Source organism: Lutjanus erythropterus, chromosome 13, assembly GCF_056507025.1.
Source record: "Lutjanus erythropterus isolate fLutEry1 chromosome 13, fLutEry1.hap2, whole genome shotgun sequence".
In the NCBI taxonomy this organism is placed as follows: Eukaryota; Metazoa; Chordata; class Actinopteri; order Lutjaniformes; family Lutjanidae; genus Lutjanus; species Lutjanus erythropterus.
In genome coordinates this window covers 27,814,959-27,837,226 of record NC_139329.1, presented here as the reverse complement: position 1 = coordinate 27,837,226, position 22,268 = coordinate 27,814,959, and the positions used below count along the sequence as shown (strand labels likewise).

General features: G+C 40.1%; 1 protein-coding gene across 1 annotated transcript in view; it reads left to right on the top strand.

The window, feature by feature from the left end:
- The first annotated feature begins 640 nt into the window (after window positions 1-640).
- The window catches only part of igf1ra (insulin-like growth factor 1a receptor), a 98,320-nt gene continuing 76,692 nt past the window's right edge, over window positions 641-22,268 (top strand). The window contains exons 1-2 of the mRNA XM_084733577.1: window positions 641-1,761; window positions 14,839-15,402. Coding sequence (XP_084589703.1) covers window positions 1,656-1,761; window positions 14,839-15,402 — 670 coding nt within the window. The 5' untranslated portion in view covers window positions 641-1,655. The remainder of the gene's footprint in view (window positions 1,762-14,838; window positions 15,403-22,268) is intronic.

Below are 22,268 nucleotides of genomic sequence, written 5' to 3'. Positions count from 1 at the left end.
CAGTCGTTGTATGAAAAAATGCCTCATATTCAATAAACTGTTGTAATTTTCCTGTGAAGAGCCAGGACTGGTGGAAATCTGTCTGAAAGGGAGGGTAGCCAGATATGTCTGTCAGAGGAATCATGTATCATGAGCTCGCAGGTTTGTCTGGTGAAATTGGCCCCCCAGGTAATCATCCTCTGACACCATGTGGGGGTAACCACTGATTCAAGTGATGCAACTCAACAAAATTGTGACGAACTTTGCAGACATCTGTACTTTATCCCAACAAACATCTATTTGACAAATAATTAAAACCACTGACATGCTGATCATTTTTGTGGTCCAAAAATGGGATCAATTCAGGGTTCTCTAGCTGAATAAAGAACAGATTAAATTGCCCCTGCCAGAGGAGTTGTCTATATGCAGTAATGAAGGTTATTCAGCTTGGAATAAAACTGTAAAACCCCTACAGGCAGCCCATGATATGCTGATATTCGGTCAAACTCGCTTCACTCCACCCTGTGCGTCTTATTATTTGGGATGTAGAGGGATTTTTGGGAGTCCCCGGGTCGGAATCCACTCCGGTTTTTCCTCCCTGCTGCCGGCCACCTTATCCGTAGCACTATGTGTTTCTGAGTGAGAGAAGCCGACTCTTGTTTACAGCAGAGATTCCACGGAGGAGCGGAGACCCACAGCCTGCGTTCACCGAGGGCGAACCGTCGGATTTCAGCCTCTGGATATTAACACGCAACGGGTGTTTTTTTTTTCTTCTCTCTCTATTTTTAATGAGGATAAAAGGCAAAACTGGAAACACTCGTAAAAAGGGCAACTCCTTGGACACATTCTCCCTCCCACCCTAGCCGAGGTCGTCTAGCTGGAGACCCATTCTCTTGCGTGGCACAAGTCTGGTGTTTTCTTTCAGCTGCAAATCCCGACTGACGGTGGAGATAAGTCCGAGCCGAGGAGCTGGAAAATTGTGTCTTTTTTACAAGAAACAAAAAAACAGGCGACTTCTCACTGCGGGCCGGGGCTGCCTACTGGCTGAATGGCATAAGCAAAAAGAGGTTTTTCATTCATTTTTCAGCCTCCCAGCCACCACCCCTGTGGATCTGGACGTGTTTTCTGCCCCACTCCTCCCCTCACACAGTCATTCACACGGGGGATTCTTGCGCTCGACACTAGCGTTAATTTATTATGGTGGTGTAGGCTGCTAATAAACACGTTTTGTCTGATATTTTGATTGTTATTAACCGGGCCTGATCATCGCACTGTACGCGCACTGCTGTTTTCAAGAGATGGAGACTGAAGATGGGGATTACCATCATTTATCCAGTAAAATCACTGGCTTGCGTGCCATACCAGCCGACGTCAAAGTATCCTGTGATTGGCAAAAATAGCAGACTGTTTTAGTGTTTTTCCCCCCTCTCCTTCAAAGGAATTCCCTGTTCTAACATTTTATACACATTTATTTATTTTTTTTTAAGAGCAAATCCTGGCAGACAAGTACACCACGCATTTGGAGGCTACCACATAGTAGCCTTTTGGGCTACTCATTCCCACATTAAGGTTGTTTTTAAGAAGCGGGCGTGCACAACCTTTATTATTTAATTACGGTTTCGTCTTTGCCTAGATTATTTTTTATTTTTTGTTTAAATTTTTTTGGGAGGTGAATAATGTTAAGGAACATGAGATCTGACACACCGATAGGTTGCCCGACCTTGTTTTGGGGTCTGCTGCTGTCTGTCTTCACTATCTGCATCTGGTCCGCACATGGAGAGAGTAAGTATTTATTTTATTATATTTTCTTAAAGTTTATAGGTTAATTAGGGAATGGCCTTAATACCATAATGTGCTTTTTGCAGTTTAACCTCTTATAAAGCAGCCTCTTGCTGCCTGATGGGATGACTAATGTGTTAAATGTGTTTATCTTGAAAAATAAATAAATAAAAACATATTTTTATATCAACACTTAGTAACTCAAAACGACAAACCTCCAGCTCACCGACGTGTGCCTTTTGCTTATATATTAGCTGAAGACCATGTGGTACAGATGCCCGTCAGTGGGTGAACACAATCAAGCAAAAATCGGCTTTATTTTGCGCAATGTCGCCTCATTTGATGAAGCAGTTTGGTTTATACGGAAGCAGGGAGAGAAACTAGGCACATGTCGCCGTAATCTTCACGTCAGACAGGCGGAAAGCAGAGGATGAATCCAGGGACCAGAGCTGAAGGTTACTACGACCATGTGGCCATTTTGCATTTCGTGGTGTGGCGCCGCTGCGCATGAACAACCTAAATGAGACAAACCATTGCTTCTTAAAAGACCATACAGTCAGAAGACACAAACTCAGGGGTAAAAGATACACAACAGCAGACGATCACCTTAAACAGTCACAGTGCTGGGGAAAAATATATGTACTGTAATTAGATTTTTATCTTTAGACCAGTTAACCCACATATACATGCTCGCTCTATAGCTATGTGGTGTGAATTAATGCAAACTTTAAAATACTGGAGCACCTGAGTTTAGTCTTAATAATGTGTTCATTCACACTAGAAATAACAAATGACACTTGTACACAATAACCAGGTACCAACTTTACAAAAAACAAGAATTTATAATATATATACAGATAAACCTGTTGAAAAAAAACAGCAAGGAGTAGGCAAGATTTTTCACTATATTTAATTTTGAAAGTTTTATTTTCTATTAACCTTTTCTATCTGATTTGCTTTTATTATGAATAATCTCTCATAGACTTAGTGTTGGCACTTTTTAAGTACTTAACTACATGTCAATGTAAAATGTCTTAGACTGCTCTACATTTTATTGCCCTTTCTATGATTTCAATGTTTAGTTTTGTGGTTTAAAATGCAAAATGGCACATAAATGCTTTGAGTGTTCTCAACAAATATGAAGTAATCTTGCATATTATCAATATGGTGATATGAGAATAGATATCATTTTAGATTTAGGATATTGTTATATTATGACATGGCATGGCAAGTGTTGTGTTTTCCTGGTTTTAAAAGCTGCATTACAGTGAAGTGATGTAATTTTCTGAATTTACCAGACTGTTTTAGCTGTTCTATTATTTCTTTTGCCCACTTAGTCCTTATATCCATATTACTGATGATAATTTATCAAAAAAAATCTCATTGTATTAATATTTTGTGAAAGCACCAACAGTCATCCCTACAATATTGTCGCAATATCAGTACATATCAAGGTATTTAATCAAATACTGTGATATTTGATTTTGTCTATATTTACCAGCCCTAGTTCTGTTCATAGCAGCCAAAATCAAGGCTTCTTTTTGCTAAGGCTAAAATAAACTTGGAATTAATGAGGGTCAATGAGGTTTCCTCCTTTTTTTTCACTGATCACACAGTTGATAGATTATTTCTGTTACTGCTTGGTGATGATTTGCAGCTTTGGAATCTCCCTAAAAACCATGTTTGGCAAAGATAATATCTAATCTGTTTTTCAAAAAGTCTTTAGGCAAAAACTAATTGGATTATATAGGTCATTTAGCCAATTCCTGTGTTTTGTTTCTGAACTGGTTTAGCCCACATAGTTAAAAAACAAAGTAATGTGATAAGGTGTGTTAAGTTTCCTAAGTTGCAACAGGGACAGGAATGTGGTTGATGTAACCAAACAATTGTTCTTTGTTTCTCTGATTCCATTTCTGTCACAATGATATTCTTTAGACAACTTCCACTTTAAAACTGTGTCAATGCCACGATGTTTTGATGTACAAGAAGCTTCATTTGTTCTTCTGACGAAAAGTCACACGCCAGACGTTTATCATTTGCCTGCTGCTCAGTAAACGTCTCCAGGTGCATCTTTCCACCTCGAGCACAGAGGTATTGATTGTGTCTGCATAACTTGGGTGGCACAGCATGATTTGTTTGTGTGTACGTGTGTGTGTTTAGCCTTTTACGTCACTTCCGTTATACTAATTTGTCTGTTTCCAGTTCTGAGAGGATATGTGGGCTGCTGTAGACAACTTGGCATGGGAAGGAGACATGTAGACTGACCTCTATTAGCATTCAAATAGAAGAAAAAACTGAATTTTAGTCCTATTGGTCCGACTGCAGCCGTGTGGGGGTGTGCTTCTTTGCACCCTCCTGAGCCAGTGAGACACCCATGAACGCAGCTGGGGGGCTGGGAGACAAGTGGTTGCTCTCAGATCTTGATGCTGTGTGGTGTATAATACATCAGGCCTTCAAGAACAAAGAGTTCAGAGACAAAGACTGTGCAGAATATTAAGACAGGGATGGGTCTCTCGCCAGTTTATCATTCAGGGATAATGTTTACTTCACTGGGCTCTGGAGCGATGGTTCTCAACCTTTTCGATCCACGACCCCCCCTCCCGAATAATCAAGTTGGAGTTCACAACCCCAACAGAAAATCTATATTGCAGAAAGTCAGGGTGATATTTCTGAGGCCTGGTGGGAGCTTGAGGCTCTGTTTGAAATCTTGTGTTGACGTTGATGGTGCTGCTGTCGGATTTTCAGGCCATCACTCCTAAGCTGTCGTTCTATGTGATAGCTAGCAAAACTGCCTGTAGCTGCGAGGTTAAGCATTGTACTTTGGCACAAAAGTGTCAAAATGTTTTTTTTTTTGTTTATGTGTGTATCCAATCAGATCTCACATGTATGTAGGGCTGGGTACTGAACTTTAATACTTTAATGGCACCGACCAAAGTGCTTCAATACTGTGAAACACTGAAAAATGCCTTGTCATTCAATACCAAATTTCGAAACCATAGGAGTAAGTCTTCAACTTATGGTTTATTTCTGATCTTGTTTAACTGTTTTGAGTGGGAAAATGACAAAAAAAAATGACAGGACAAGTTTGAACACTTTTTGGGAAATGAGTTTATATTCTGATGTCATGAAACTCCTTTGAGAGTTTTAAAAAGGAACCGAAAATGTGACTGAACATTTGTACTGTTATGTGTTAATGTAATTTTCATTTTGTTAAAATGGATTTTATAAAAATTGTATCTGATAAATTTTTGAACAGTGCCCAGCTCTACATGCATGCATCCTTTGACTTTCACAGACACACTAAATAAAATTTATTCTAAGATAAATTATATCACTGACACGTGATGAAATATTAAAAACTCTCCCCAGTCTAATTTCCCGTCATGGTTGCAGGACTGAATAGTTTGTCAAATTTTCTTATTTAGGGTAAAAATGCAAATATTGAGATTGCTGTTACATTTCTTGATGCCAACTGTATTAAAAGTGTAAAAGTCTCTTTTACACTTGACAAAAAAAACCCTATAACATCTGGCTCTTGTGTTTAATGGGAAAGGGTCCAATCGGCATTCATTCCTGAATTAAATGACTCTGCAGTGGTCACAGTTCCCCATTATTTTTTTTTATCTGAAAGCTTTTATTATTAAACAGCAAAATCGGGAAACATTTGTTTATCCTCAGCAGTAACTTAACAATACTGTTAAAAGCAAACATGAAATATTAAAATAAAGCAGATACCTGACAGTACAGACAGGGATGCAGGAGAGAAACTGAACTTCAAACCACAGAGATTCAGTTAGAAGCTACAAAAGCACTGAGAGCTGAACACACAGAGACTTTTAAAAACCTCTTTCCCTCTGTGTTCTGCACACACAAGTTGATTCTTGGTTTTCCAGCACCAATCAGAAGAAAAGACAAACAGGCCTACTGGCAATTGGAAAAGGGTCCTTTGCCTGTTTTTAGCGAAAAAAAAACAAAAAACGCATTGAATCAGTTATTTTGGTGTAAAAATGTTATTTGGGGCTGATGTCCATGAACACTGCTCTCTTGCTCTTGTTCTGTATTGCTTGCCACAATATTTTGTTTGCTCTCTACAACCATTTGGTGATCCCGAGAAGTGATCTTGTGACCTCCTTGAGGGTCCCGCCCCCCAGGTCGACAGCCACTGCTCCCGAGGGTCAGAATTCCCGGCTTGTGTCATCACTTAGTGGAAAATCACAGATATCTAAGAGCTCCATTAGGGGTTGAGAACTTTTTTTTTCCTGTTGCTCTGTTCGTTTTGATAATCTGTCCACACCAGTAAAATGTAATTAAGCTCCCTTTTAACTCCACACCACAGTAAACTTTCCATGCCATGGCTTCCAAGTATGCAGCAAACAAGTCTCTAAAAGGCAGAGAGAGTGCGAGGGAGATACAGACATGGTGTTTGGAAATAGAATGTGCAAAAATACACTTGCAAGAGAAACAGACTTGGTTTTGTTGATTGGAAGAGGAGAGAGTTTGTCAACTTTTTTTTTTTATTGGCTTTTGCCATTCACACAGAGCAGTATGCTGCACAACTCCATCACTTGGCACCACTACTATTAGAGTTATAAATAGATATGTCACCAGCAACATTGGCTTAGGCCGGGGTTGTGTGAGTACAGGCACCCTCTGTCCCGTTCCATGGGGCCACACTGGTGTTCCTGCTCAGTTATTTATGAAGGGGCATGTTGCGCCGGAAAACTTGAATGGCGGCTTAAATAATCGAACGTCAGCGAGCATTGTGTTTGACAGGCTCCCCTCCTACCACTCCCTTTGAGGGATGGCATGTTGCAGTACAGCTCTCCTTGTCGTGATGGTGCAAGTGGCTCAGATGTGACTGCTGTCACTCTACTCCAAGGTGCCCCGCTCCATCTTGTGACCGGAGTCTACACGGTTACACTCGCCCTCCCCGCCTCCACCACCACCACGCGCTCCCTTCCCCCACTACCGGCTTGGCTGGATGCAGGAATGCCTAGTCTCACCCCCAGCGAGGAAGTGTCGTGAGCGTTCACGGCCCTATGGTGTGTGTACGACCGTGTTTGTGTGTGAGTTTATTGTGTGTGTGCGCTGCAGCAGGACTCAGCGTGACAGCCTGAGTCAGTGGCATGCCCCTGTGTAAGGATGTGAAAGTGTGTCACTGGGCTAGTTTGTGAGAGTGCAGTCAAATGCTGTCCTACAGCTCCTCCAGGCTGCCAGCTGAGGTTTACAATGCTTAATTAAACACTTTATTTCAAGTGGCCCGTCATTGGATTTGCTCAAACGCAAGCTCTGGCCAACCGCACATACATCATCATGGGCTGCCGGTTTAATGGCCCGTGGAGTATCGTACAATTTGTGAGATGATTGCAAATGTTGGCTCTTCTAATGAATGGCCCTCGCCATATCAGTTGAAAGCTGTTCATCAAGAAGTGACTGTGGATCTGTCCTGAGTGGGGAATTCATCAGCTAAAGATTATTCTCAGGTGTTTTGAGAATCTTGGCGAGAAACCTTTTCATCGTTTGATGTTAATCATTCATTCATCACTGGTTATTTGTGATTGTTGTAATGAATGACAAATGTTTCTCTCTTTTTTTGGATTAGGGCTGCACGATTAATCTAAATATTATCGAATTCGTAATATGGCTGAGTGAATATCCAATTTGCAGAGGCTGAAATTTTTTGATAAAGGAAAAATGTGATAAATCACATTATAATGAAGTATTGTAGTGCTGCAGAGATGCCCCTGAAAACATTGTTTTTGATTTTGATACATCCCATTATCATTATTTCAATAGTGTTTTCCGGTGAAGATGAAAATTGTGATGCAAAAATGATCATTCGCTAATTTAAAAGGATGTTGCAATCAGTATCTGCCAAAATAATTTCAGTGTGGTTTTTTTTTTTACCATATGGTGCAGCCCAATTTTGGAACTTAATGATGTTTTCAGGCAAAAAAGAGAAATGAATGAGGGGTGGCGCGGGCTCAGGTCAGGTTGAGGTAACTTTATTTGTACCTGGAGGTAGATTTGGTTTGCAGTAAAAGACCATGCTTCCATCTGGACACATTTTACAAACATCACAGACATTAGACAAAGTACCCAAGGTTTAAAGGACATAAAAAAGAGAAATAGAAATAGAAATAACAACAAAACCAAGTCAATTTTCTCGGTATTTTATAAATTGTTCAGATTGTAGACCTAAGGAAAAAGTAAATTTGTATTTGTAATTTGTAAAAATGTATTTCATTGACATTTGTAATCCAGTCGTCCTTTGGTGGGTTTGCCTGCAGCCTCATCCGGTGGTGGTGATTATAAAGATATTCATCCTGGTCTGTCAACTTCTATTACAAAAAATGTCCCTTATTTAAAATATGTATGTTGAAGAAGCTAAAGAAGTTGGTGATTAATCAACTAATCATTGCACCTGTCATACCATCAAAAAAACAGCTGATGTTTAACTCTTAATCATTTTCATGTGCCTGATTATTCTCATAACTTTTGTTTTGTTTCACGGATTTCATAGAGAGGCTATTGAGTGAACAGCTGCCTGAGTATAGAGGCATAAGTTTATATACTCAGGCAGCTGGATCACAGGCAGTGGTAGGAAAAAAAAGAGTTTTGGTGTGAGTTCAGAAGGGATTTTATGCTACAATGTATGAATGAAAGTAATAAATTCATCACCATTTAAATTTAAATGCTAATAAAGTCCTTCAGTTTCCCTTCTCTTATTTTGTAAGTTTCCTGTGGGCTTCCACACAGGCATTAACCCTTTATCAAACAAATCACCCCTGCTCACCACATTTTGTTATAATGAATGAGTAGTTTAATGTGGTTGTTTATGGTGATCAGATGATAGTGTGCATGTAAACACGTTATTAGTCTGTTACCTCATGCCATCTCCCCTCATTTTGGGAGTGGGGGAGTCTTTGTGTGTGTGTGAGAGTTGTTATGATGGAGAGTGTAGTGTTACTGTTTGGGGTTTTTAGTGATATCCGAGCCACAGTGTTTGAAGTACGGTCCAGAGAGGGGAAGTGGCCCACCAGACCGCTGGTCAGATGACTTCCAGTATGCCGGGGATTAGGCCCAGTTGATGTGGCAGGTGTGAGGGGATATGACCGCACAGTGACCAGCTCCTTCGCTGCTAAGACTAGAAGTGGAATTTAGTGGAAATTTTGGTACTAATGCTGCTTATTATGGTTCAAAATTAATGGCAATTATAAATATGATACTTGTCCTAATTTGTTTGAAAGAATTATTTAAAGTGTAACATTTGTTTATGTCATTGAATGCATCTCACAAATACAAGCAGGTGCTTTGTAATTGTGTATAAACTAGAGCTAAATCTTTAAACTGGAAAATCAATTTTAATAAAAATTCAGACAGTATATATCTTTTGAGACTTCTCTATCTGTATATAATAATTCTTAATTGCTCCTGACTTTGATTTATTGTTTATGAAGGATAACACCAAACCAAGATATTAAATTTTAACAGTCTATACTTTAACACCAGATACATACATTTGAAATATTTGAAGATACTTTATTGTACATTAGGGCTGCAACTAACAATTATTTTAATAATTGATTAATCTGTAGATAATTTCCTTGATTAATCAATTAGTTGCTTATTTAAAGCAACCTGAAATGCAGCTTGAAATGTCAGAAAATTATGAAAAGTGCTGTCAGTTTCCCACGTCCTCAAATGTTTTGTTTTTCCCACAGTTTACTATCAGACAGGCGTAAAGAAGCCAGAAAAGGTTCTCATTCGAGAAACTGAAATCAGAGACATTTTTCATTTCTTAAAAAATGACTCAAAAAAATTAATTTATTAGCAGAAATAGTTGGTTAAAAGTTGAAACTAATCAATGAATCGACTAATCGTTGCACCTTTAATGTTGTTTGGAGGAGGAGGAGGACACCAAACCAAGACATTACGTTTTAACAATACTTTTTAGAAAAGATGCATGCTTTCACACCAGATTCATCTATTTAAAATACTTAAAATTAAACTGGAAAGTCTTGAATCAGTTTTGTTTAAAAATATAGCATCTTTAATCCATAGAAATGGGTGAAGCTCTCTCAGTGCTACAGAATACAAATATAACTTACTTAAATTTGGTTCTAAAGATACATAGTATTTTTAGGGTCCATTATGATCATTTATTGTTTTTTTTTTCTATATTTCATAACATAATCAAAGCAAAGATGAATATAGTTGCTGCCCTGCTTATTGCAGATTCATGTGTGACCTCTTCAACTCTTCCTAATAATCTTCCTGGAGTTTACAGCTGGATGTCTGGGAAAAAAATACAGTTATGTGCTTTCCCACAATGCTCCTAAGTCTGTGGCCTTTTGGTAAATATCACAACATGTGGTCTGAAAGTGCAGATTTCAATCAGCCAAAACTGAGATTTAGTTTACTTACATATAAGCTATGTTTACAGAATGTGAATCAGAACTGATGAAGTTTTAGTAAACAGTGACCGTTGGCCTCGGCTTAATTTGACAGACCAACACAGGGTCATGTTTGCGCGCGTGCGTGTGTGTGTGTGTGTGTGTGTTATGTGTTTGTGTGATGACATTTCCATGGCGGGCCAGGGCAAGGTTTATCAATCATAAACATGAGCCGATGGATCCCATTACGCTGCGGAGATATGTGTGTTTACTCAGCAGTGTGAAGAGCAAAGAGAGAAAGGAGGGAGAGACAGACACATGTATGCAGACTTATCTCTCTCTGTGGACACTGCCGCTTAAATATCCACATCACTCACACGGGTCATTATTGTCAGCGCTTTAATTTCTCTTCCTGTTTATGTAACAATGAATAATAAAGGGTTTGGTCTCCAAATCTTATTTAAGCATTGTTGTCTTCACAACAAATGGATTGACTGGCAAGAATCAGAGAAGCCTCGGGGCTTAGTTTGAGGCAACATCCTACTCAATCCTTTTCCAAGGAAATGATTGGAATTCCTGGTACTTAACATGCCTAATGAGTAGAACAAGGGAATCACAAAGAGGAGGTTTTTCTTTCATTCTCCACTCCTTCCTCTCCATTCTTTCTGCTTTCTTTTCAAGGCTTTTTTGAGTGTGAATCAATTCAGGTAATACTAAAAGATGCAGGAATTTCTGATTTGAGTTTACACCCAGAAATATGTTTAATGGATTTAGCGGTTTCTGTTTTTCGTGGTTTTACACCAGTGGGATGGCCTCAGATAGCTACACTTGGCAGAAACCTTATCATTGCCACAGTATCTCTTTGCTCCCCCCTTTCATTCGCTGGCCAGACGCCCCCTGATTTTATTAATGCCCTCATCAGGAAGTGGGGCCTAGAGTTTCTCTTTACTAACAAACAAATTAGTCTTTGTATTTGAGTGGCTCCACCCCTCCTCCCTCTCGCTCCGGCTGCTGGAGAAGCTGAAGAAAATTCTCAATGAAACAAAGAAGACATGCAGCTCGATGGCTCACAAGTGGAGCCCAGGGGCATTGGTGTTGATTAGAGAAAGCAAATACTATTTTCTACTGGAGTAATCATTTCCGTTCTAAATTTAGAGAAGTGAAACACCCTGACAGGAGCAAATATAGCCCATTCATCCACATAAACAATGCGGCTACTATTTTTGGCAGAATAGTTTGAACAAAGGACATCAAACATGGCCTTTTTTGTGTCTGCTGAAGTGGAGTTAATTTACTCAGAACATTTTGAGAGCACATGCACATCAAATCAGCGGCGTAACGAGTCAGCACCATAGAATAAATGAAGTGAAAGCGTGCAGCTTTAAAACGACCGACAACAGCAAAATGCACCACCATCATATAGAGCAGGAGTCATAATAGCAAGTTGGTGATAAACTAACCTCTCTGACAAAGTCTGCTGTTGGAGCATCATAACAGATTAAAGCGTCATCGCTGTCAGAGCAACTTCACACATATATGCATTTGCATAGTAAATTATTGGTGGCTCGTGCACACCGGACCTGGACAGCTGTGGCAGCTCAGCACAACCATTTTGCCATTTCATTCTGGTGGCACAGTATTTATTTTGGGACTACAAACAGTTTAGCTCTTCGCTTTATCCCTCAGCCATGGTAAGTGTTTTGACAAGGATCAGAGACTCTTGTTGAAAACATGCCTGTCTGTCTTATTGGACAGGCGCTGTGACAGTGTCGCTCAGTGCGACGGCGTCCTAAGCCTCTGTAAGAACATAACAGGTTTAACCAAGGAGCTCATATGTCAAGGCATTTCCTGTGCTGACCGTTGAACCTTCTCTTGGAAACTTCAGAATAATATGTAACCATGTTAAGTGCAATATGTGCCAATTCTGTAATCAAATAAATCCTTTATTTTTTTATATATTTTTTTGTAATTCAGGTTTTTTGTTGTTGCATTGCAGTGGAACACATTACAAGTCAATGAAGAACAATTGACAAAGCAAACATAACAAAACAAAACAGATCTTGGCACTTAACAGTCTAAAAGAAGAAAACAAGAGAGAAAAAAAGTGCTACGCATTTTTACAAGTAAGAAGAAAAGAATACAAAGTGTAAATTTATGTACAAAATAAAAAATCAGATTGTAAAAAAAATAATTGTAAAAGATTTAGACCAGACGTCATAAAACTTCCCATGGTAATTATCATTCCTTGCAATTAATAATTTTAAAAGACCATTCATGCAAGCCCATGTTTTTGTTTGGTTATACCTGGGGGGAGGACAGACCAGTGTCCACAGCTGGGGAGATTCTGGCAATGGTTTATGCAGCCAGTCACCAACACTGCTGCTACTACTACCTTTGTTTCCATTTGATGAATATTTAAAAGTGTTTTTAAGGGAGTTATGAGGGCTTTTTTTTTGTTAGGTTTCACAGAAGAACTTTTCAGCACATGTTATGGGTGTTACATTTATGCAATGATTCTCAAACAAGAGCACTTGTACCCCAGGTACAGTTCTGCTGTTGCTTGGAGGTATGTGGAAAGATTGTGGAGTAGCTTAACAAATTTTGATTTAAAAACATATCGCCATATCAGCTGTAACACCTTAACACTATGTATTGAAATTGAAAGTCCATAAAAACTAGTTAGCAAGCAAGCAGAGAAGTCTAAACAGTGAGATAAAAATAATGGACTGTAAAAGATGGCTAAATGGTTAAAATACTCATCTAAATGTAGTGGATAAATGGTTGAAATATCTAAAAGTATTGGATAAATTGTTAAAATATTTTGCTAAACACAATGGCTAAATGGTTGAAATAGTTAGCTGGCAGCAATGCATTAATGTTTAAAATAGTTAAATAAAAACCAATGGATAGATGGTTAAAACTTAAACATTGACAGCTCAATTGCATGAAAAAAACTAGCATAAATTTCTACTTTGTTATTACTAATAGTCTAAAATAACATACAGTTCAAAATCAGTTAATGTCATGTTTTGAGCATGACGTGTGATATTTATACTTAAGCTCATTTGAACGTACCTCTGACAAAAGGTTATGGAACCCCTGCATTAGAGCACAATAACATTATGAGAATATCATCTACCATTAATTCCCAGGTGGAGTAATTGATAGGCACGATTAGAGGGAGAGTTGATTGTCATCAATAATAAATGGCGTCTTTGTTGTTAATGTTTTGCGTGTGTGTGTGTGTGTGTGAGAGACACTCCAGGCACTTTGGTTTCAAGTGTTGTCTTCAGAGCACAGACGAATAGCTTATTCAAACGCCGGGGTTATCCGAGGTGACAGACACAACATTTCACAGACAAATGCAGCGTCTGTTTCTGATGATGGGCACACAAGGTGTATCAACATGTCGACTTGTTAACCGTGACATGAAAATTAAGAACAATTTCCCCAGTCTCCTCTTTATTAAAAATGCCTTTACCTCAGCTGACCCTGATGATAATATCTCCTTTGTTAGAATAAAAATGTCGGCTGGAGAGAACACCCAGAACAAACATTAACTTCGCTTCATACAATGTAGAGACATTGTGTCCAAGTGCTGCACACACTGTCTCGATCACAGCTCTGTATTATTAGTATGTATGACGTGTTGCCAGCAAAGTATAAGCCTTGCCATCTTAACTAACAGGATTATATGCTTCAAGGAGATTATAATAATTAAAATCTTTTGGCAAAAGTAATCTACATGCTAATCTATACATAGCACTGCTGTGTTACTCACTAAACACTTCTGTTACATTCATTTCTGATACAAAAGAAAGTCTGTAATGCTCTCTGCTGTACAACCCCAATTCCAAAAAAGCTGGGATGTTTGAGTAAAATGTAAATAAAATAGATTTGCAAGAACTTTTTGACTTTAATCTAATACAGTGCAAACTGATTAACTTGATTAACTTATTTCTTGTAGGTTATTAGTGTTACATCCCCTTTTCTTTTAATAACACTCCATAAGCGTTTGGGAAGTTGGACAATAATTGTGGAAATTTTGAAAGTAAAATTCTTCCCTGTACTTGCTTGATATATGGCTCAACAGTCCTGGGTCGCACTCTCTCTGTTGTCATATTTTACAATACACCACACATTCGCAATGGGAGACAGGTCTGGATTGCAGGCAAGCCAGTTTAATGCCCAAACACTCCTACGAGGAAGCCAGACTGTTGTAACACGGATCAAATGTGTCTTCACTTCGTCTTACTTAAATAAGCAAGGAGATCTCTGAAAAAAAAACATTGTCTGGATGGCAGCATGTGTTACTCCATGTGTGCCTTTCAGCATCGGTTCAGTCCTCACAGATGTGTTAGTTAACACCATTGGTGTTTTTTGAGCATTCCACAACTTTCCCAGTCTTTTGTTGCCACCGTCTCAACTTTTTTTTTTTAATGTGTTGTGGCAATCAAATTTAGACTGAGCATATATTTACGATAAACAATAGTTTAACAGTAAATATCTCCTCATTGTACTGTATTCAGTTGAATATAAGCCAAAAAGTATTTGCAAATCATTGCATTCTGTTCTTATTTACATTTTATTGGCATTGGGGTTGTACATGCAGTTTTTCATTAAATGTTCTTTGACCAAGAGAATGAAAATGTATCTTCACGTGTTGTCTCTCTGTGTCTTCCAGTCTGTGGTCCAAGTATCGACATCCGAAATGAAATCAGTGAGTTCAAGCGCCTGGAGAACTGTACGGTGGTGGAGGGCTACCTGCAGATCCTCCTCATCAACGACAAGACAAACAACATCCACCAGGAGGTCTTCCGCTCCCTCAGCTTCCCAAAGCTGACCGTCATCACCGACTACCTGCTGCTGTTTCGCGTCTCGGGCCTGGACAGCCTCAGCATGCTCTTTCCCAACCTGAGCGTCATCCGCGGGCGCAATCTCTTCTACAACTACGCCCTGGTGATCTACGAGATGACCAGCCTGAAGGACATCGGCCTGTACAACCTGAGGAACATCACCCGAGGAGCCATGCGGATCGAGAAGAACCCTGAGCTCTGTTACCTGGACTCAGTGGACTGGTCTCTTATTATGGATGCTGACAACAACAATGTTATCAATGGGAATAAGAAGGCAAAGGAATGTGACAACGTCTGCCCGGGCATCATGGAGGATAACCCACTTTGTCAGAGGACGTCGTTCAAAGACAACTACGACTATCGCTGCTGGACCTCAAACCAGTGCCAGAAAGGTAATTTTGTGCTGTTTTATTTCGTACTTTACCCCAGCAGATAAAGCACTTAACTGTGGTGATGCCAAACGCATTTTAATAGCGGCAGTGTTTGTCTGATTTTCTTGTGATACACGTACAGTAAATGCAGATGTGACTTTGATCTTGGTAGGTGGTTTCCAGTCTTGTAAACATTCTGAAATTGCGCATTTTTTTTTTCCACCGGCGAACAAATCCCATGAATCTATGCAGTGTTTTTCCTTCATTTCCGTCAGGCTGCAGGATTGTCCACGGGCCAGTGCAAACATTTCCTCTCTGTTCATTACAGAGACCTTGTCTTTAGATCAGGCTATTTGGGGAGTGAAGGATGGCTGCAATATAGAGCAGCAGGTATTAGAAAGGCATACTCAGTTGAGGTTAAAGTCGCTCTGCCAAGAAATGAGCTAGTCTACCTGTCTGGACCATGTCAGTTAAATATTTGCCTTAGGGACTTTTTGCAATTTATGAAAAGGGGTATATTGAAAAATCTGGGGGAGGGTCATCCTTGTTTAACTTTGGCCCAGCGGTAGGGTCATGCATTTTTTAAAACAGTTCAGAGGAGGGTCATATCATTCCTGTATAGTTTAATTTCCCTCAATCTGCAGGTTTGGAATAATTTGGTTGTGTGTGTTCAGCTTGTCTTGAGTGTCGCAACTTGTAGCAACATATCGTCACCGCTCTTTTTATCTCAGATTTCCGAGTGAAGGACAGCTTGTGCTTTTTGATTAGAAATTGGGACAAGCAGATCAGCTGTCTCACGCCTCCTCAATTCTTACTATAGAAGGCAGTTCAAGCCTTTGACGCAGACAGATAAAGCCACACTGTTGGTGAGGCTTCCGGCCGAAATGCTCTGTGGCTCACTGACATAAAATCCAACTATTATTCTTTTTTAATGCCTGTATCGCTTTTCATGCAGCTATTTGCAGCTAGATATCAAGCTCCTTGTTTCCTTAAGGCCATCTTTGCTTTGTTTTTCTCCCAGAGTGCAGAGGGCAGGGTTATGAATGATTTTTCAAGGTTGCAGGCAGGCAGGGTCACATACATTATTCCTCAAATACAAAAGGGCCATTGATGTTTTTATTGTGGGTTCAAATTCCTTCACCTACTGCACTTAAAACTAACAAACAATGTCCTATCTCAACAGTTGAAACGGTAATCACAAAATATCAGAAAAGGCTATTTATATATCTTTTAATAGAAAAAATCTGACCACAATTAACATATTGTTAAAGATATTATTGTCATTATGCGTCTGTATCATCAGAAAATAAATGCCAAAACTCACATTCTAGATGTTACTGGTATATGTGTAGAAATTATTATTAATGAAAAGTCTTTTAGACGCTGATAACAAGGTATAACAGGAGAAGTTATGGCCTTCAGTCTTTTGCTGCTTTGCTTTCATAGATATCAGATACAGATGTTGTTTATGTGCGATTGAGAGAGTGATATCAATGCTGCAACTTAGTGCGCTGCTTCCCTTTATTTGTTTATTTCGCATAGACCATTAGCACAAAGGCCTCTTATTTGCCTGAGTCTGAGTATCCAGACTGTACCGTAGGTCAGCGGAGCAAATAAAAGATATGCAGATAAATGTTTTTGTCTTGGTGAAAAAGAATTGTGTACAACTTGTTCCTGGCTCCCGCTCTGTGCCATTTTCTCTGTCCTCTCATCTGTGTGAAATAATGGTGGGAAAAAAAGTTCCTCCAGCCCTTTTCTATTGAAGACCTGTGTACAGCTCCCATGGTCAGTTGGGAGTTTCAAACACCACCCTCCTTCACCCCAGGGACCCTCAGAACAAATAGTGGAAATCAAGCTTGCGTCTTTTCCCTAGTGACCACGTCTGTTACTATAGAAAAGCTATGGTGTTTATTGTTGTGCCTCTGTTTATACTCAGATGCATCGACCTTACAGGGCGTGATTGCTTCATATGTATACAGTACTGCTGGCTATGTGAATTAAAAAAAATAAATCTGGTTTTATGGGAATATCTTTGTCAAAAAAGAAACAATTAAATAAGATTTATTTATAAAATGCTACAATGTGAAAGGTGACGCTGAAGTCATGTCTGTTCTTCCCACAGTAGATACTACACTCTTAGAAATAAAGATGCTTACTAGAACCCACCCAGGGGTTCTTCCAGGGGTCTTATCTAGAACACACTCAAGTGGGTTCTACAGAGAACCTTTTTATATTTCAAGGATTGTATCTAGAATACACTCAAGGGAGGTTCTACCAAGAACCTACATGATCAGTGTTTTTTTTTATGTAGAACCCACCTAGGGGGTCCCACCTAGAACCTTTTTATATTGCAAGGGTTTTATCAAGAACCCTTTTAATATTTTGATACAAAGAGCCCTTTATGATCCCTTAACAGAAAGAGTTCGTCAAGGATTTCAATGATTCTTGAAGAACTATGTCTTCCAAAAGATTTATTGGGGATGAAAAGGGTTCTTAATGAAACCTTTAGTCTCACAAAGAACATTGACATACCCCTTCTTCAAAAAAAGGGTTCTTCAGAAGCAAATAGTTCTGGGTAGAACCCCAGCCCTTCAGGACAAACCCGTTTGGAACCTTTATTTCTAAGAGTGCGTGTAGCGTTTAGCGGTGAAGCCCTCTGTTGTTCCCACATGTCGGACTTGAGAGGCAGAGCAGCGGTATTGTTTGAAGCAGTTCACTTCTCTCTGAGGCCCGGGCCGAGGTCAGGGTAAATGCATTCATCTCGTGGGCCTTGAGGTCTCAAGGATGCAGATAAAGGCTCTGGGGGGGCTGCACAGTGGGGGGAAAAAAAGAAGTTACTGAAGCAATAATGGTGAAGAGTAAAGCTAGATTAGGTCTGTGAGGTTTGTTAATATTCCAGGTCACCTTTCTCACCCTGACTTTGTTTTTTTGTTGTTGTTTTTTTTTTAAGTGTCTACCTCTCTCTTTCCTCCTGCTTAAGATTCCTCTCTCCTCCCTCCACCCCTCTGCATAATTGCCTTGTTTTTCTCCAGTACAGATGTTCCTTCAAGGGCATTCAGTGGTTTTCTAGTCAATACGGCCCGGTCTCCTCTTTAATTACACTACATGAGGAGGAGTGCTGTCTGCCTTGCACACTGCGTTAGCCTCTGGGCCCTTCAGCGCTCTGTGGAGCAACAACAAAACTCCTCTTTCCACATGTTTGTCCACCTAGCAGACACAGTTTCCCATAACAGATTGGGGGTGTTTTAGATTAGAGTCTCCTATGATCCTGGACAGAATAAGCCAGGTTAATGTGCTTGTGCTTGTGCTCGTGTGGGAGTGACCGTGTAGGGAAGAGCAGATTGGAGCAGAGGTTCTGGGTGCTTTTTAGTGGCAGGCAGCGATGCGTAGAGAGGCCCAGATTGAGGAGCCGTTCGCAGGAGGAGGGGCACCGAGGGGAAATGTCAGACAAATGTCAAGTATACAAGCTTGAACGGCAAGCTCTCACTAAAGCCCAGCGCTTGGAGGGTTGAAAAAAATGCCCGTCACTCCCCTTGTTTTTCCTCCCTCCTCCCCCTCCTCTTCCTCCTCCTCCTTCTTCTTCAACCCCCCTGTGCTTCCTTGTAAATCCTCCTTGCCCTCCCTTCCGATGCTTTCCCCTCTTCATACACTTCACTGTCCGTCCGTTTCTTCCTCACTTCGCTTAACCTCTCAGCCTGGATCTCATCTCTTGATTGTCCTTGTCAGTTGGTCTGCTGGTGTTTCCTCCTCTATTTTCACCTCACTCTTTTCTGCAGGGCTTATCAGGGGCTGTTAACAGCTCCGGCTGTCAGATATCTCTCCACTGTTTACTCGTCGGAGACACTCTCTCATCGCCGCAGTGGTCACAGCCAAACGGCTTGTTTGGCCGGGCCGCGGATCCTTTGACATCGCCCGCTGTTTGCTTTGAGTTTTGGGGGGATCCCGTGACTAAAAAGTGTCTGGCCTGCTTCGAATAGCCCTCCTCAGGTCTTCTGTGTTTGCTGCAGACAGGCCCTGCTTTCTGCCCCTGGCCCCGAGCCAAAGCCAGATAGACAAGAGGCTTTTAAAATTAGGCGGACGGGCAGGAAAGCATGCTGCTGCGTCCATGCCCACTCTCAGGGCAGGTTAGTCTTCATAGCTCCACAGGGAGGCACACACTCTCACACTTGCTAGTCCTCACATAGCTCTCATGTCTTGTTTATGTGATAGAATATTAACTTACAGTATGCTCAGCCTGTGAGGCACTCTGGTCTAGTTTCTCGACCCTTATCTCCTCGTGCTGTCTGATTTTGAAGGAACATCATGTCCTCAATGTTGGATTTTGATATTATTGACAAATGTCGGGAATCAAGTTTGCATGTGAACGTCCAGGGATTTAAAATGCCCACATAGTGAAACTGCTTTTGCTTTTTGAGAAAGGAAAACTGAGGTGCACTGAGGTTGAAAGTGGTGTGGTGTCAGTTTGCATTTGAGGGTCTGAGCTATAGTGGTGTGAGGTGAAATTTGACGTAAGGGGACCTGCTGTCCTGTTATGCCACAGTCAGTCTGTGCTCTGTGTGTCCTTGTACTGAACCCAGAAGAAATGCAGCAGAGCGAAAGCATTTTGGAACCAGTTGGGAGAGCTCTCCACTGGCCAGAGAGACTTTTGCATTTGATAATATGTTTACTTCCTCCTTGCCAGAGACCCACTTGATATCTCTGGTCTGAGTGCTCTGACCTGAGCCCACTTCACAGCAGGGGAAAACGTCTTTCAGAGGATGCAACTGCAGGTTTAGAAGGGCAGACATTTTGTACTGCAATTGTTTGCAGATTTCTACACTTCCTGCAATTTTGTTTTGCAATTGAACCACAAATTATATGTTAATTAATGACAGAGTTTAAAGGATAAGGCTTGCAATATTCTAAATTAAGGCTGCACAACTAATGGAAATGTAAGTGAACCACAATATGGCCAAGTGCAATTTCCAAATTGCAGAAGCTGCTATTCCTTAAAGCAGCAGTTTTTCAAGAGTGTGTAGTGCCGCAAAGATACGCTGGCATACAAATCTTGTTCTTCAGATGTAAGAGAGCATGTTTGTTTGGCACAGACCCCAACAAATGTCACATCATCATTTTTCATCCTTTTTTCAGTGAAAATGAAAATTGTTATGCAAATAAGATCATTCCCACTAATTTTGAATCATATTGGAATCACAATATCTATCAAAATAATTGCAGTGTGATTTTTCTTATCATATTGTGCAGCTGTATTTTAAATGTTTGTGTGCAAATCACATTAAAATGCACTCAGTTCCAGACCCTCTGGTTGCTTCTAGAGACATGAATATTTCAAAATGGATCACAAATAAATTGTGTTATTTTTGGAAAAAGGTTCAATACTTTTCCTAAATATGGCTTCTGTCTTTTTAGCAAACTCAAAAACACGGAAAAAGTTTATTTGTTGAGAACTATTTTATAGTGTCTTTAGGTTTGGGGCTGTTGGGTGGACAAAATAAGCAATCTGAAGATGCATTTTTCACAATTTTTGACATTTTATGGACTAAACAATTAATCAAGTAATTATGAAAATAATCGCCAGATTTGTCAGTAATGAAAATAATCACTGGTTGCAGCCTGAGAATGAATTATCACTGATGTGTTTTTAATAGTTTTGAAGCAACATATAAGGTCTGTGGCACTTTGGAATGACACATATCAGGCTTTGCTACACAGACAATACTAGGATCAATTAATTACTGGCTTTGGCCTGTACTAATTGGAAAATGAGAAAAATCCAGACTATCACAAGGCTTATCTTTTTAAAACTGTGCAATTACATACTGACTAATTGTTGACAGTTATTTCTATTTTCACTGTTGATAGTTTTCTATGCCTTCTGAGTAATTTAGAGGTTCTTATTACAGACATAAGAAAATTAGCACAGAAAGGAAACAGAACTCAGACCTCCCTCTCCTTCAGAATAAATTGATTTCTGGAGCTGCCACATAGCTCATACTTGTTGTTGTCAAGATTAGTTGCAGAAAGATGGAACTGTACAGAAATTATGTTATGTATGTGCTTTCTGAGAGAAAGATTTATTGATACTTTAGGTTTAAGTCACGCACAGTATGTTAAGTTGGGTGGAATGTGTCTGCCCCTTTAAGTATATAAGGTAGAAATTCCTGCTGGCTTAGTCATTGCAGTTGTGAGGGGATAAAGAGGGGGAAATACACAGCACAGGCTATATGTGCAGACTACATGTGCAAAGGCCATATAGAGGCTATTTGTTAGCAATAAGGAGCAGAACTGATGGCTGTGATGAAATTAATAAAGGCCTATGTTGTGTTAGTATCGGGCACCAAGGTGGACTGAGTTCTTCTGATCATCTGACAGTCTTTTTCTTTTTTTTTTTCTTCTTTTTGTTTAACCAACATCCAGCAGCAGATACGAGGAAGCTTTTAAATAATTAATGGCCTCTCTGAAGCTCATCAAAGTCCTGCGGTTGTAGGGACAGGAAGCAGAAAAGGGCTCAAATTCCAGTCTTGACAGTCCGGTGCTTTCCTGGGGGCACACTCAGCAGCACCATGACTCAGTGCCCGTACATCCGATGTTTCCACCCGGCATGAACTACTCGCCTGCGCTCTGCTCCATTTTGTACAAAGCTTAGGCAGTATGCCAGTGTTAGTGCCAAAGAGATGGCACTCATGTCGATCAGACTCATTCATTCCTCCCATGCTCACCCACAACCACCAGACTAAAGATGGAATAATCATATCCAACATGTTCTCCATATCTGTGCCATGCTCAGATTTTCTTTCTGTTCACCGGGTCACCATCAGAATATACTCCTGGAAAAGGACAAAGTGGGCCTGTGTTTGTGTAACAAAGGCAGTTACACAGCAGAATAC